This window comes from Seriola lalandi, unplaced genomic scaffold, assembly GCF_002814215.2.
Source record: "Seriola lalandi dorsalis isolate HSWRI2012SDOR001 ecotype SW California unplaced genomic scaffold, Sedor1 jcf7180002054570, whole genome shotgun sequence".
Classification (NCBI taxonomy): Eukaryota; Metazoa; Chordata; class Actinopteri; order Carangiformes; family Carangidae; genus Seriola; species Seriola lalandi.
Genome location: NW_019525123.1, coordinates 3,180,391 through 3,195,416, shown reverse-complemented (window position 1 = coordinate 3,195,416; position 15,026 = coordinate 3,180,391). Strand labels below are relative to the sequence as shown.

General features: G+C 38.5%; 1 protein-coding gene across 1 annotated transcript in view; it reads left to right on the top strand.

Annotated features, from left to right (window-relative positions):
• The window catches only part of cntnap2a (contactin associated protein 2a), a 339,851-nt gene that overhangs the window by 192,798 nt on the left and 132,027 nt on the right, over positions 1–15,026 (top strand). Inside the window, exons 6-9 of the mRNA XM_023416970.1 lie at positions 11–161; positions 2,164–2,348; positions 5,317–5,460; positions 6,534–6,795. Of these exons, the coding sequence (XP_023272738.1) occupies positions 11–161; positions 2,164–2,348; positions 5,317–5,460; positions 6,534–6,795 (742 nt within the window). The remainder of the gene's footprint in view (positions 1–10; positions 162–2,163; positions 2,349–5,316; positions 5,461–6,533; positions 6,796–15,026) is intronic.

Here is a 15,026-nt window from a genome sequence, read left to right as displayed (position 1 = left end):
ATTTGTGCAGATGAAGAAGATGAAGATCATTAAGGATGTGATTGCACTGAGGTTCAAGACGTCAGAAAGCGAGGGTGTGATTCTCCATGGGGAGGGACAGCAGGGAGACTACATCACCCTGGAGCTTCACAAGGCAAAGCTGCTGCTGCAGATAAACCTGGGTAGGCAACACGTGTGTTCCTCTAACACGTTTTTGATGTAGATAACAGTTTTCCACCGCACTTTCTCAAGAGCCATGGTGGGGGCTTCCAGGTTTCGTGTTCAATTCAATATTCCTCATATGCACACCTTCCTGTTATTCATTCTCATTTCCTTTATTCCTGCACGTACACACATTCACATAGTCACACTTTGGCACAACCACTATACTATATGATCATTCATTATACCATAATATCTTGAAATGAAAACAGAACTCTCAAAGACCAACTCAAGCAGTCTTGAAATACTGCATATTAAATATCCAAGTGATATGTCTAAGGTCCAACAGACCAGGTCCAGTTCTGGTTGAATAGATAGATAGATAGATAGATAGATAGATACATACATACATACATACATACATACATACATACATACTGTACATACATACATACATACATACATACATACATACATACTGTACATACATACATACATACATACATACATACATACTGTACATACATACATACATACATACATACTTTATTTCTCATACATGCTTTCATAGTTGCTCAGTCAAATGCATATGGTTGTGTTTGCAGCTCTTTGACAGGTTTACAGAACAATCATCACCATCATTTAATGCTTGACAATAACCCTAAACTTTTGTTTATACCATGTCTGTCAAGCAACCCTGTCTCCTAGAAATTATGTTTCTAATCAGACAAACTTGAACAGCCAGTTTCAACTGTTTTGTAGGAAATGTAATTGCTGGTTGGATTATGTTCAGACGCATCATATTTTTTTTGAATCAATGAAATGTTACATTTATCAACAGCAGTGAAGTCCCCAGGATGAATTTGGGGTGGATAGCAATTGTACAGAGCGGACGGCTGTCACACCAGAGACCAGGGTTCACATTCACAGTACTGTCTGTGTGTAAGTTCAGGCAACAAAAGCGCCTTGGTTATGGAAAGATCATGATTTTGGTTAAATGTAAATGAACACATTGGAACTTTTTTGTACATTAAACCAGACCATTATCTTTCCCTAACCTGAACCAAGTGCTGTGAATGCCGCAACATAACCATAAAAACGATCATAATGGATATGAATATTCTAATGCAAGATATTAATATTTTATATATAGAGAGGATATTTTGGCAGAAAACAAATGGATTATCCATTAACATTTTACAGATATGTGCAGTATCACTGTAATTGCGACTTCCCTAATATGTAAATTAACAACCTATCATCATTACGTTAATAGAAAACGTTTTGTACAAAATGTATGTGCTGTTCCAGTTCCAGAAATATATATAGAAATGTAATTTTTAGGAGTCAGGTTTTGTGTGTGGAGCATCACTCACTGTTGACCAGCTGTGTTGTTGACAGGACTGGTTTAACCTTTAAGAATGCTTTACTGCTGCACGAAAGTAACAACAGCGGTGATACATTCCCACACAGAGTATTACAACTAATTGAATTCTGTATACACTTCAGGCTGTTAAAGAAATGTGAGGTGTCCTATTGTTGGTAAATTCTTATCAAAATTACTTATACGTGTATTCTAATGTATATGAGAATAACTTGATTTGGAAACATGTGAAACAACTGTACAAAGACCTGAATCGATTTGTGCAAAGTGCTGTAAAATTGAGTCAACCTTTAATCTTGCATACATTTCATAGCAGTGACAGAGTATATGTAAAAGTACAAAACACATAGGGTATAGGTATAGGTATAGTCAGTCTTTTGTGAAGCACTGAAATGATTTCTGACTATTTTGGCAAATAACCTAAAACTGTTAGAGCAGTCATATAAATTTCGTGTTTACTCGTCTAAGCTACCCAGAATATTAAAGTTCTTTAATACTACTACATACTGAGCTGTTCTTCACACATATTTTTCTCAACATTTTAATGAATTCTTGGTTTGTCATTACATGTTACTTAAGTTTCATCGTCCAAAACCTGTGTTTTTATAACTGATATTATTATGATATGTTAATTACAGGTAGTAACCAGTACGGCTCTATCATGGGTCATACCTCTGTGACCACTGGCAGCCTCTTGGATGACAATCACTGGCACTCAGTGGTGATTGAGCGATACCGTCGTAATGTCAACTTCACCCTGGACAGACACACTCAGCACTTCAGGACCAATGGAGAGTTTGACCATCTAGATTTGGACTATGAGGTGAGAAGCAAAGGGCAAAGGGTCCTGAGTATACTGACAGAAGATTTGAAGAACACAGGAAGTTAACCCAGCCTAAAATCCTAATACAAACACACATACAGAAAATGACATAAAATTCTTTAACTAGCTAACAAGAAGCTAACATTTACGTTGAGTTGTTGTTTGCCAAGTCAGCATAGCAGCTAAACTGACTTTTTCTGAATGTGAGAAAAGAACAAATATAGGACTAATTATGAGATTCAAATGAAATAATAAAGGATTAGGTGCTGTTTTTAAAAGTAGTGCATTTTCCAAGATGCATCTGTATGTTGATGATTGTGTAATTTAATGTTACAATAAAAACTTACATTCAATTGACTTCATGGAAAGAAACATAGGGCTGTTATTTTTTAGTGAGGGGTCTTGCTCTACCCCTCCCATACCTGTTCGTTCACCGCCACAATATAATTTGTGTATAGAAAAATTTTTACACTTCTCGTGATAACATTAAGATCTCTAAAGCAGTGTTTTTGCGCTGATGCATGTGCAGTTCAACTCAGCTCGTCACTCACTCACTCGCTCTCTGTCAATGAGCCCGTCTGTCATGGCCATCGGAAGAAATCCATAAAGTTTTTATTGGCTCTCTCTATCACTTCACCGGTCGTCTTTGTGTGCCTGTGCGCAACCAGAGCGGGCTGCATGAGTGTTTGCCGGGACTTGGCTCATACAATACACTACACTATCTTGGATCAACCCTCACCAATCCCCCAATGCCACAAATAGAATTTAATTCTGTGGATGAGATGGGAGACAGTCAGTGATAACTAAACAATGATTATTGTGTATATATTTCATATCATACATCGCAAACACAAAATTGGTGACGACCAGTTGAGCGGTAATGAGCGGTAATGAGCTCAACCTTGTGGTATCGTCATATTTTACCATTCTTCATAATATGGTCTTAGTTTGGCGTCCTCTTAACTGCTTTTAACCTCTCCTACACTTAGATGCTACTTTTAATGCCAAGTGGCTTTGTGAATTACCCTTACTCCTAATCTAGAAGTTAGGAGCTACATTTAGTCTTAAGATGCTTTGTGAACACAAGCCCTTGTGACAATTCTGATTTAAGAGTCTTGGACAGTACTGATGTTCAGAACAGAATACTGTCTCTTCCAACTGAAGTAAATTTCAGATGCAATCTGATACCTCCAAAATTGCTGGGAGTCTCAACATGGTTGTCCAATTATTTCAGTTCTATGATGGACAATATCTTATCTTTACTTATTAGCTCTTCTTGTTTTATTCTAGTGTTTCCACCAAGTTAGGTGTCTGTACTACTCGCAACTGGATTTTAAACAACAATCTAACTGTTGGTAGCTTGGCCTCCTCTGTCTGTACAGTTCATTGATAAAAAAAAAGAAGGAAATTAGGTATTGGTTTCACACTGCATTGTAATGCTAATCCATGAAACTCACATAATTAATGTCAGTCAGTAATGGAACGCAAAGAGTTCAGCTAATAATACTTAAAAGAGGAAATTGATTTTGGAATGCATAATGAAATACACATGTGCAGCCGTATATGGTGAGTCCATATATATGGGTATGCTTGTGTTTGTATGTGAGTGGGTTTGTATTGATATGTTTCTGTGTGAGTGTGTGACCTTTACCATGTATTGCTGATATGGCTGATGTATTCCAGTGTTAAGTAGGATACAGGGAAATGGGGCAGGACAAACCACAGTCCAATTAAACTGAAGCTGTTGAATTAAGGGTTCTTCGGGGAAATCTATACAACGGGGTGAACCAGGAGGTTTTGTGTGCATGTGCATGTGGTGTGTCTGTGGTGAACCCTGAATGGATCCTGGCAGTGTTATTGCCTGACTGAGTCTCTTTACAGACTGCGAAATTGTGGCTAGCTTTTACTCACAGTGTACCACTGTACGTGTGTATGTACACAACCGTGTGTCTTCTGCTCCCATTTAAGCCTGTAGACTAAATATCTGGGTGCGTTTGTGTCTGCCCTTGGCAGTAATTACTAAGACTACTGGAGCATCACCACAGACACATACAAACACACATACATTGAGATAGACGGACACATATCGACTGGTAATTGCACACTACCCTCCATCATCTTGTCTTCCCTCAGAGCTCAGTGCTATGGCTAAAAGAAAAAAAGAACTGAACACATGTACAACTGAAAAAAATTAAATTCAGTTTACATTTTCATCAGTTCAGTGTCCTTCACTGCTTCCCACCAGATGCCTGTTTATTACCCTCAATGTCCTCGCCTCAGTCCTCTTCTGATCGCATCTGTTACCCAAAAACCAGTCTTCTTTCCTTTAATGCTTTCTCCCACTGCTCCAGCAGGCACATATAAATGTATATAATTTAGAGTGAGGTCCGTGACCTCACTGTATAATGTATAATATATAAATAGCAATAGGACACTGATATGCAAGTATTTGGGAAAGAAAATGTTGACTGTTGATTTTTCAATATTGTCCTTGATGTAATGTTGACCAAATACCTTGTGATTTTATTTGGTGTTGACAGTAATGGTCAAATATATGTAAAATGAGGAGTTAGTATGGATCAGACCTAGTCCCTCCATCTGTGCATCACACAAAAACAATATCCAAACACGTCTTTGTAACACAGATACTCTTAGTACCACATCTATCTGGAACTTTTTTCATAATAGTCCATTTGATGCTGTTTTAGTGATTTTCGCAATGCAAACAGAGTGTGTTTTATATGGGTGATTTGCAATATAATATTAAAATGTTCACAAAAATGTCTGTAATCCCTCTCTGTCTAGTGAATGGCTGAACAGTAAAGGCAGATTTTTTTTTTTTTTATTTCATGTAGCTTTTTCAATGTAATCGCAGTACAGGGGGAAACAATGGAATGTAAAAGAATTCTTAATGTCTTTTTTCCACTTTTCATCTCTTTTTACCTCTTTGCCCTCTGTCAATCTCTAGTTGAGTTTTGGAGGGATGCCATACAGTGGGAAGCCAGTTGGAGGAGGGAGGAAGAACTTTAAAGGCTGCATGGAGAGCATCAACTACAACGGAGACAACATTACAGACCTGGCCCGCCGAAAGAAGCTAGACACCTCCAGCTTTGTAAGGGAAATCTGCTGAATACTGAACATGCTCATTATTTTCAAAATAACTCTATACTCTATATCTGACCTAAGTGAGGGGGCAAATTATTCACTGCACCAAAAATAGCTTAACAGATTCATAATTAATCAGATACAACTGACCCATCAGTGGCACCTCCATGTGTTTGCCTCCTGTCTTTGTGCTCCCTCTTGACATCATGGCTGCCATTTTATTGTAGCCTACAAAGATCTTAACAAAATAAGGAGTATATTAAATGCCTTGCTTCTCAACATCAAACACACGGCATCTGGGTGACTGCTGGATGTAACTTCAGCACATTAAGTGTTTTGCCATCCTTAAAATTAGTTACTGAACAGTCTTTGACGGACTATAAAGTCTCAGAGCTCTCTCCTCCTCCTCCTCAGCAGTGGACATCCAGTATATCGTCTTCAATCTCTGGTGAACTGACTTAACAAATACAGGCACTAATCAAGTCCATTAAAGCTGCACCTCTAATTCTCTCTGATTACTCACACAGCCATTCTTTTCTAATCAAAACAGATCCGCTCTCAAATTTCAGAAACACACATATACACAACCGCAGGCAGAGGTAATCAGGAATCATCTATAGCCGGTAAGGCAGCTCAATATTGTGCATTTGCTAATGATTTGATTAAGGGCACATGGTTGGAGAAGCTCAATGATAATTAGTGCCCAAATTCCACACTAGTGTTTGTTTTCCTCCTGCACTCAAACATCACCCAGGTTATTGTTTTCAAACCTGGTTTGAAAGACAGGGTGAGTCAAAAAGACACATTTTTGTGATGTGTACGAGCAGCATCAGTCTTTGAAACTAGCTTCAGTCAGGAACATCTGAAGGTAAACATGCAGACACTAGATTCAAAGCAACAAAAGTCTGGTGAACAAATACATGATTGTTACATAGTGTTATGACATTTAAATCATTCAGGCAGCTTCACATACAAGCTCACTTCCAAGGGATTTTTGTTTGTTTTTGATTGTATCTCTTTGTCTCTCGCTCTCTGTCTGACGCTCTCTCTCTCTCTCTCTCTAAATCTGTGTCTCAACAGCGTAACCTGTCCTTCTCCTGTCTGGAGACCCACAACTTCCCAGTCTTTTTCAATGCCACCAGCTTCCTGCAGCTGCCAGGTCGAGCCAGTCACAACATAGTATCCGTGGGTTTCCAGTTTCGTACGTGGAACCCTGATGGACTCCTCCTCTTCAGTAATCTTGATGACGGCACGCTGGAGATCTCCCTCGAGGACAGCAAGATCGTAGTTCATATCAATGTGTCGAAGGCGACAAAAAACTACCAGGTGGACTTATCATCAGGTGAGTTGTCAAGAGATACACCCACATAAAGATGTGACCAGTTAAACTGTGAAGTTGTTTCGTTTAATTTTATATTAACATCACAGAGTAAGACACTTAGACTAACTAGTTCTAATCAGTGTATCCAATTCAATAGTAAGATGCATGGTAACAAAATAATTAAACTATTCATGTAATCATCAAGAAGCCTGTCACTGTATTATGTTCTGTTCCGTTCTTAGTATATCATTACCACCAATGTGGAAAAATTAAGATTTCTTTAAGGACATTTCATGAACACTGTCAATGTTTGGTCAAGGTTAGATCAAGAGAAAACATTGTGGGAATTTTTACATTGTACTGTCCTGCCAAACTTTGTGTATGTGTGTATTTGGCTGGTGTATGGAGAGTTTAATGGAGTTTGAGACAACTAAATCCACAGTTGGAAACGTCCTGCTGAAAAAAGGGATGCATTCTACTGTTGGCTGAAAGACTTTTTATCCTGCACTCCATTTCTCTCATTTCTCTTGGACACTTTTATATTTTTAAAATCAGAGTGAATCTTCACATAATCGTCTGTGATACAAACTAGTAATCTAGTTGCATTCTGCCTATTTTTTCAAACAATCTCAAACAGTACTGTCTTTACTTTTAAAGCATTAACATAATAACTACATCAATATTACTATGGTCACAGTCTCAATTAAAGATATTCCTCCTGGTCTGGGTTATATCTCACCTCTCCATTGTGTCTGTCTTGACATGGTCTTGATTTATGTGGTCTTGAGGCCAACATCACTACTAAACACTCTAATGATAGAGGAGGGTTTCCAACAAATAAAACACATGAAGAATGCTTGGAGCTGTAGCAATGAGAAACTATTTTTCTGCTTCCTCTGACATGACAGACAAAGTAAACAAAAAGCTAAAAATGTTTATACATAAAGCCTGTTCAAAGATTTGTAACTAGAGGCTTTGACGGGCTATTGTATTACTTGAGTTCAACAGCCGCACATGCAGCCAAACTTTGAACACATTCATCATTATGGTAAATGAAACCTGACTTTCAACAAATGTGCCTTCAATGGCCCTTTTCTTTCCATTTTACCTCCTATCCTGCCACCTCTCCCCTCCCCTTCTTTCCTTACTCCTTATTTCTTGCCTGTCCTTCTTTCTCACTCCTTTTCTTTCTCTCTCCTTAGACAAACTCATTTATTCTGTCCACTGCTGATTTAATAGGCCATTATGCCCAGGGGTAGGGATTATTACATAGTTACCCTCTAGGCTAATTGGGCTTGAGCCTGCGATTACATCAGTATTACTAGAATACACAGACATACAAACACAGACTCACACACATAAACATGTACTCCCTCCTTTGATTCTGTTATTAGTATCTCTAAGAAAGAAAGCCACATTGGCTTCTGGCTTCAGTGACACAGTGGGAGCTCAGTAGACTTGTAATGAAACGCTTAGTCCCTTTTAATGGCAAATATAGTGGGGCACACACATTGAAGAGGAGGAGGAGAGAGAGAGGGGGAGAAAAGAGAGGTTCTTACGGTGACAATCCATTTTTTTCCCAGTGGGGATCATTTGTTTATGAAGCTGTTTAGTGACAGCTTATTCAGACATATAATAAGGCATCTGCTGGAAGGTACAACCATACAAACCTAATCCACTGATCTTTTCATTTGTGACTTTTAACCTATTTAATCATTCAACTGGCTGACATACAGTACATTTATAGAATACAGTGGTAACACAGTGGTGTGACTTATTTTTTAAAAGGAGGGACACAAATGGGGTTATACAATAAGAACAAATAGAAATAAAATGTGTTATGTAATACAACATCTTTTGCACTGTCAGAATAAGCCGGGTTTCAGAGATAAATCCCTATAAAGTTAGAGTTAAAGTTAGAGCTAAATCTTAAAACAATAGAAATATGCAAAAAAAAAAAAACAACAAAAAAAATGGACAAATGCTTTCATGTTGTGAGCTAAAGTCCTGCCTCTTTATAAGATCTAAACTGGGCCACGTGTACCATGAAGGTTTTTTTTGGGCACACTGGGTAATGAACCACTCGGAAGGGAGGCCTCCCTAGGAGGCACACTTTATGTCAACAATGTAACAGTCTTTGATTTTTTTCTGGGCTGTTATCTGCAGTAGGTAGAGCCTTGAGAGAAACTCACAAACCCACATTATAAACTACAGCCACTCTCATATCACATGCACCACCTGATGTTTACCACTTTGGGAGTGTGATGTGAAAACAGGTGATCAAAATGTCTGACTTTCCAACCTACTAAACCATGCCAGCTTATCTAATATAAAGTGTATTATCTTAAGATGGAAACATTAAGTGTAGTATAATAAGCATCTTTTTGACTCTTGTGAAGTTTATTATGTTATATTTATATCAAATGAACTGCCTCCCTGTAAAGTCAAGAGGTTGCTGGTAATATTGTTTCTAGGAAGAATGAGCACCTTAGATTGCAGCAGTTGCAGTTTGATTCACTGTTTTGTAGAAAATGGCAGAGACATGAAATTACTGAGAGCCTAATTTAGAGAGAAAGGTCTAACAAGCTGATGAGATCCAGATAGTTGATTTTCTCAGGAGCTGGTGGATCAAATCAAGGAAAAAATGCAAATCAATGTTGGATATCTGACAGGTGGTGAGTAATGAGACTCCGATAGGAAGTCCATGTCACTGTGTTTGTGCTCCGGGTGTGTCAGTAATACTAGACTTTTTACTAGAATTGTCTGCTCATACATTATCTAGTAGAATATATCCCTGCTACTTTCTACTCTTTAGCAAAAAATCTTTTAATGTAGGTAGCAGGATTCTTGTGGCTGTGTTAAGTGTTCCGTGTGTGTAGTTGCAGAGAATTTTATGTTTGTGTTGGGGATTATTATAATTATAATTCATCAACCTTTTTATGCATGACTGTAGCATTCTGCCTCCAAATATTGGCTTGTACTTTCCAAAGTGCTTTCTCTGCAAAATCCAATTGAATCAGCAGGTGCGCTTTATCAAAAAAAAAAAAAAGGGGATTGGCGTGGGGCTAGGTGAAGGAAGGGAAGTGGTGAATTAAAGCTTCATATCTGTGATAGCGTCCAGTCACCTGAAGATCTCTTCATAACCTCATTCTTACCACAGTGGGTCCCAGGTCATTAAAGTTAATTTATCTCCCTGACTAGAGACTGAGCGATAGGCAGATCTTGCCTGCTACTACGAACACACACAAAAAAACCCCCATGCATATACACATACTCATACAAGAACTCACATACAAAATGTGGGTGTCTATGTATGTGTGGTCTTGTCTGTGTTTGCAACAGCAAGAATTTACCCCAAGGCTGTTTGTGACCTGCGGAAACATGCTGCTCTCTCCTTTGAGAAACCTTGTGTCATTTCATCCTCTTCCTCCTCTCAAGCTGAGAGATGGAGGATCAAACTAAAGGGAAGATGAGGCCTTTGAGATACTACTCTAGAATTAGACTGTGGGTGTCAATATCTGTGTGTGTGTGTTGTGTGTCCATTAATAGAGGGTACTCAATTGTGATTCCTGTAGGGACTGTGATCTAATTTTCCCATCACTTTCCTTTGACTTACTCATTAACTTTCAATCTCTCTTCTCTTCCGCTTTCATCACTCATTTATTAGAATTACACAACATCTTTGTTAAAGTAGGGCTGGAAAGTGTTGCTTTAATGACCATACAGCAGGACCAAAGTATGTTCTGATGTGCTCATATATAAATCAAGCCCCTGTTTTCCACATTACCCACCATGAAATGATCCAATAAACCGAAGCTAGTGAAAAAGGCTTCTTTTGTACCTAATACAGGTAGCTGGTGAATAATGGTATTTGTTTTTGAGTATGTGTGTTGAAGATGCTATCCTCTGATCACCCTTTTGATTAATTATCTATTCAAATTGTTGGACACCAGCATTGATTCCATGAAAACAATACTCACTGTCTCCAGTGCTTTTGCAGAGCGGAAGAAAATCTAACTTCCTTTGAGTTCTCATGCAACAAAGTGTGGAAATATGTTTTTGTATTCCTGTTTGGTTGTCTAAGAAGACAAAAGATGTAGTGATAATTAATCTTAATGAATGAAATATATTACTATAGCATCAAGAAAAGATGAAAATGTGATTTAGCTCTTTCTCCTTGCATACTTTTTGACAGTGACAAAACAAGAAGTCAAAGTAATCAAAAACACAGTTGTGGATTGACCTGAGGCAAATTTAGAAGTGTTTGTTTGAAAATAGAAAGCTCATCGCCCAAATCATTACACTGCTGTCACCGTTCACTCCAGCAGTAAAATAGTACCAACAAGTCCAATATTTCATGTTGCCATTGTTTTGTTTTTTTTTTATTTCAATTCTTGTCTAACTCTTTCGTATCATTTGCATATCATTATCACAAATATTCTTTGTATGTTGAATGTATTATCTTTCCTTTCTGTAATAGTTTTATAAAACAGGTATTTTATGCAAGAGTAACTCTTTCATCTGCTTGGCTGTCTTGCTTGTTTTAATTGTTGAACTTACTTATTCTTTTCATCATTATCACTCTAAACCCATAGCAGAAATATTTTTGCTATGTTAAAAATGTGTGTGTGTGTGTGTGTGTGTGTGTGCGCACGCAAATGTTCTTGCATGGAAGCGTTTACACCCATCAACTCAGCTAGAAGTAATAACATCAGTTCCTTTGAGACGCAGAATTACTATCAGTCACACACACACACAAGGTTACTTGCTCAGTCCGAATAGAAAGTATAAGGCATTACAATAATGGAAAGGCCTGAGGCACAGATATAAGGGGGAAAAAAACACACTACAGCCACCCCCGATTATAATGTTATATTGTTTCATTCCCCCTGAGTGTGTGTGTGTGTGTGTGTGTGTGTGTGTGTGTGTGTGTGTGTGTGTGTACTTCTATCCTTGTGAGGACCAGCTTGAGTAAAACTTCTTATAGTTATGCTTTCTGAGACAGAAAAGTGAGGACATTTTGGCTGTTTGAGGGTTAAGACTTGGTTTTAGGGTTCAGGTTAGAATTAGGTTTATGTTAGGGTGAGGCATTTAGTTGTGATAAGGGTAAGGGGCTGGAGGATGCATTTTGTCAATGAGTGTACTCATAAGGATAGAAGTACAAATATGTGTGTGTCTGTGTGTGTGTGTGTGTGTGTGTGTGTGTGTGTGTGTGTGTGTGTGTGTGTGTGTGTGTAGGCGAGGTTTAATATGTCATATTCTCAGGCTTTGTGTGGTTGGCCTATTGCCATCAGCGAAGATGTGCAAAGCTCTTCAAACTACCTTAGAGGACCGAATATTTAGGAGTGGAGGAGATGGCGGAGGATAAATTTATGAAGGCTAGAGGGCCCCATAAATTTATAGCAGACAAAATTCATTTATATTGTACATACAAGATCAATACAGAATGGAAACAAGGGGAAACAGGAAGAGAGGAGAGGAGAAAAATTATAGGGTAAGGACAGAAGAAAGGAGCAATAAGTGTGAGATAGGAAATGGGAGGAGAAAGGAAACAAAGCAGAAAGAGGAGCAGAATGATAATTAAATTAGAATTATATCCACACTTTACAGTCTTTGGTTGGTCAAAGGGTTTGTTGCACTGTGTGACATTCTGTACATGTTCTCCAGAGAGATGACACAAGATAAAAAAAAAAAAAAGATCAGGAACAGCCATAAACAGGGATGTCTGTGATTAATTGATTATCGGTAAATATATTAATAGACGATGCAGAAGACAAGTGCCCTGTTGTGCCACTAGGTGCAACCTCTTACTGTTATATGAGTTGAAGTTACACATGCGTTTGCTGACCACCCATAAGAGCCACACAAAAAAAAATGTGCCATCCAATGAAGAAATAAGTCACAACATGGGTAAATAAGTTGCAGCATGCTCACTGTGTGTTGTGTGTGTGTGTGTTTGTGTGTGTGTGGTTGTTGATGAACACTGCAAAACAGAGCTGTAAAAATTCCATGGCGTTTATAGTTGTGTCTCAGTTCAGGGGCCGGACCTTTCTGATCTAAGGTCTAAGGTTCTGAAGGACAGACCGAAATGAAACAGTCTGGTCTCTGAAGGATTTCCATTTTTATCTTCAGCTGCTGTTTTATTTGCAGAGTCCGCCTATTCTCTTCTTCAAAAGCTATTCATCACTGGCGTGCAATGAATCTTGGGACGGGTTGGGCTGTGAAGGATCAACCTGTTGGATCTTTCACTGCCTGGGAAACGAAGGAAGCATTTCTCAGCAGCATTTAAAGTCAGTCTTCAAACGAAGACCTGAATTGAGACACAGCTATTGTCTAGCAGCTATCTAGTTTAGCTTGTCAACTGACGCTCATGCTAATGCCATGGACTGGAAAAGTGTTGGCATTATAGTGGGGCAGATAGGCAAAACAATTGTGCATTTTATGACTTAAGCATTAAAGTTTCAGTGTCTACATACCCCAAGGTTTTATTTCAGATGTGGAGACAATTTGTATCTGACCTATGGTGACCTTGAGAGGTCATTGACCTCAGCATTGCTGCATTGCAGCAGTTTTTTTTATTTTCTATTTCTCTATTATAATCATGTAGCGTATATCTTTGCCAAAATTGCATAAAGATGGGTATTTGCTGTTATGGCCATGTAACACCATTTTGCTTAGACAACCAATTTTGCAGAGGGACTGCAGACCCCACCATTTCTAGGTCTTAAGGTAGCTATAGCTTGTTAAAAACACTGACAACTTCTGCTGTGTGTTCTATGTAATATCATGACTAGCCAGCACATCAGCGAACATTCTAATCAGAAGTTAGCATGCTAGTTTGGTCTGAACCACACGCATTACTCCAGGTGGCTCTGCCCTGTCCCAGGGGTCACATCTGGAATGCGTCCATGTCTGAAAATAAACTTCATGGTTTATAAAAGCAGTAGAGAAGGTTTCGTGCTTTAGTCATAAAATGCACAATACCTTCCATATACAAGCTTATCTATTGCACTGTTACAGACTACATGACAGTTTCCTTGCATGCCTGGGACATCTTTCCCAGCTGAGCAGGCATTTCCATCAGCTGTTTTAATGATAGCTACAGTTAACAGCACACAAGTCAATCCCATCATGTAGATAAGGTTTGCATTTTATCTTATATAAAACCAGTAAAACCTGACTCCGCTGTGGCGAGATTGGGGTAACCTGTTTCATGTTTTTTTTTTTTTTTAAGAATTTTTTGGGCTTTTTGTGCCTTTAATGGACAGGACAGTAGAGAGACAGGAAACGGGGAGGCAGAGAGAGGGGGAATGACACGCAGGAAAGGGCCGTCTGATGCCGGAGTCAAACTGGGGGCCAGCTGCAGTGAGGACTGTAGCCTCTATATATGGGGCGCCTGCGTAACCCACTGCGCTACACGACACCCCATCTGTTTCATGTTTATTCGATAACCTTAGAGGTTATTTAATGATGAAGGCTACAGTACTTTAAAGGAAAATGTGTTAGACTTTGTTTTAATTGTTAGATACTGTATGTCCAACACCTTTAGTCTGAGCTAATGTAAAAATGATTATTGATTGTTAATGTGGTCAACCACTGATTAAAGAAACTGCTTAACATTTGCATCCCTAGCCAATTATAATGTTTCTTGCCCATGTGTAATGTGATGAGATGATACTTGTTTTTTATTACTTTCTGATAACTATGTAATCAGTTTCTACCTCTGAGAGTGTGATTAGTATTCACCTGTCTACTATAATAACTCCCACCCCTGTTTTCCATTTACCAGGGGACCTCATCATTAACTGAGCCAATGTATTTAGTAGTTTATGAAAATAGTCACCATCACTCTGACCTTGGTTGAAATCCTGTCAAACATATCATCATCACAGCAATTTTACTTTTTACTTTACTTGGCTATTTGCAAAAAGAGCAGATCAAATCACTGCAACAATAATGAACTCAATCTGAGTTACTCCACCTGTGTCCTTGTGTAGACTTGCTTTAATGTTTAAATCCTATTTTTATTTATGTATTTATTTATTTTAGTTTACTCTTGCTCGTCAATACCTCTCAAAATTGGATTTATCTGATGTCTGTTATCCATCCGTTGTCCCCATGGTGAATATAGCGTAAATCAATAGAAATACAATACCTGCACACTTCCATGTAGAGAGATAAACACAAATACACACACACACACACACACACACACACACACACACACACACACACACACACACACACACACA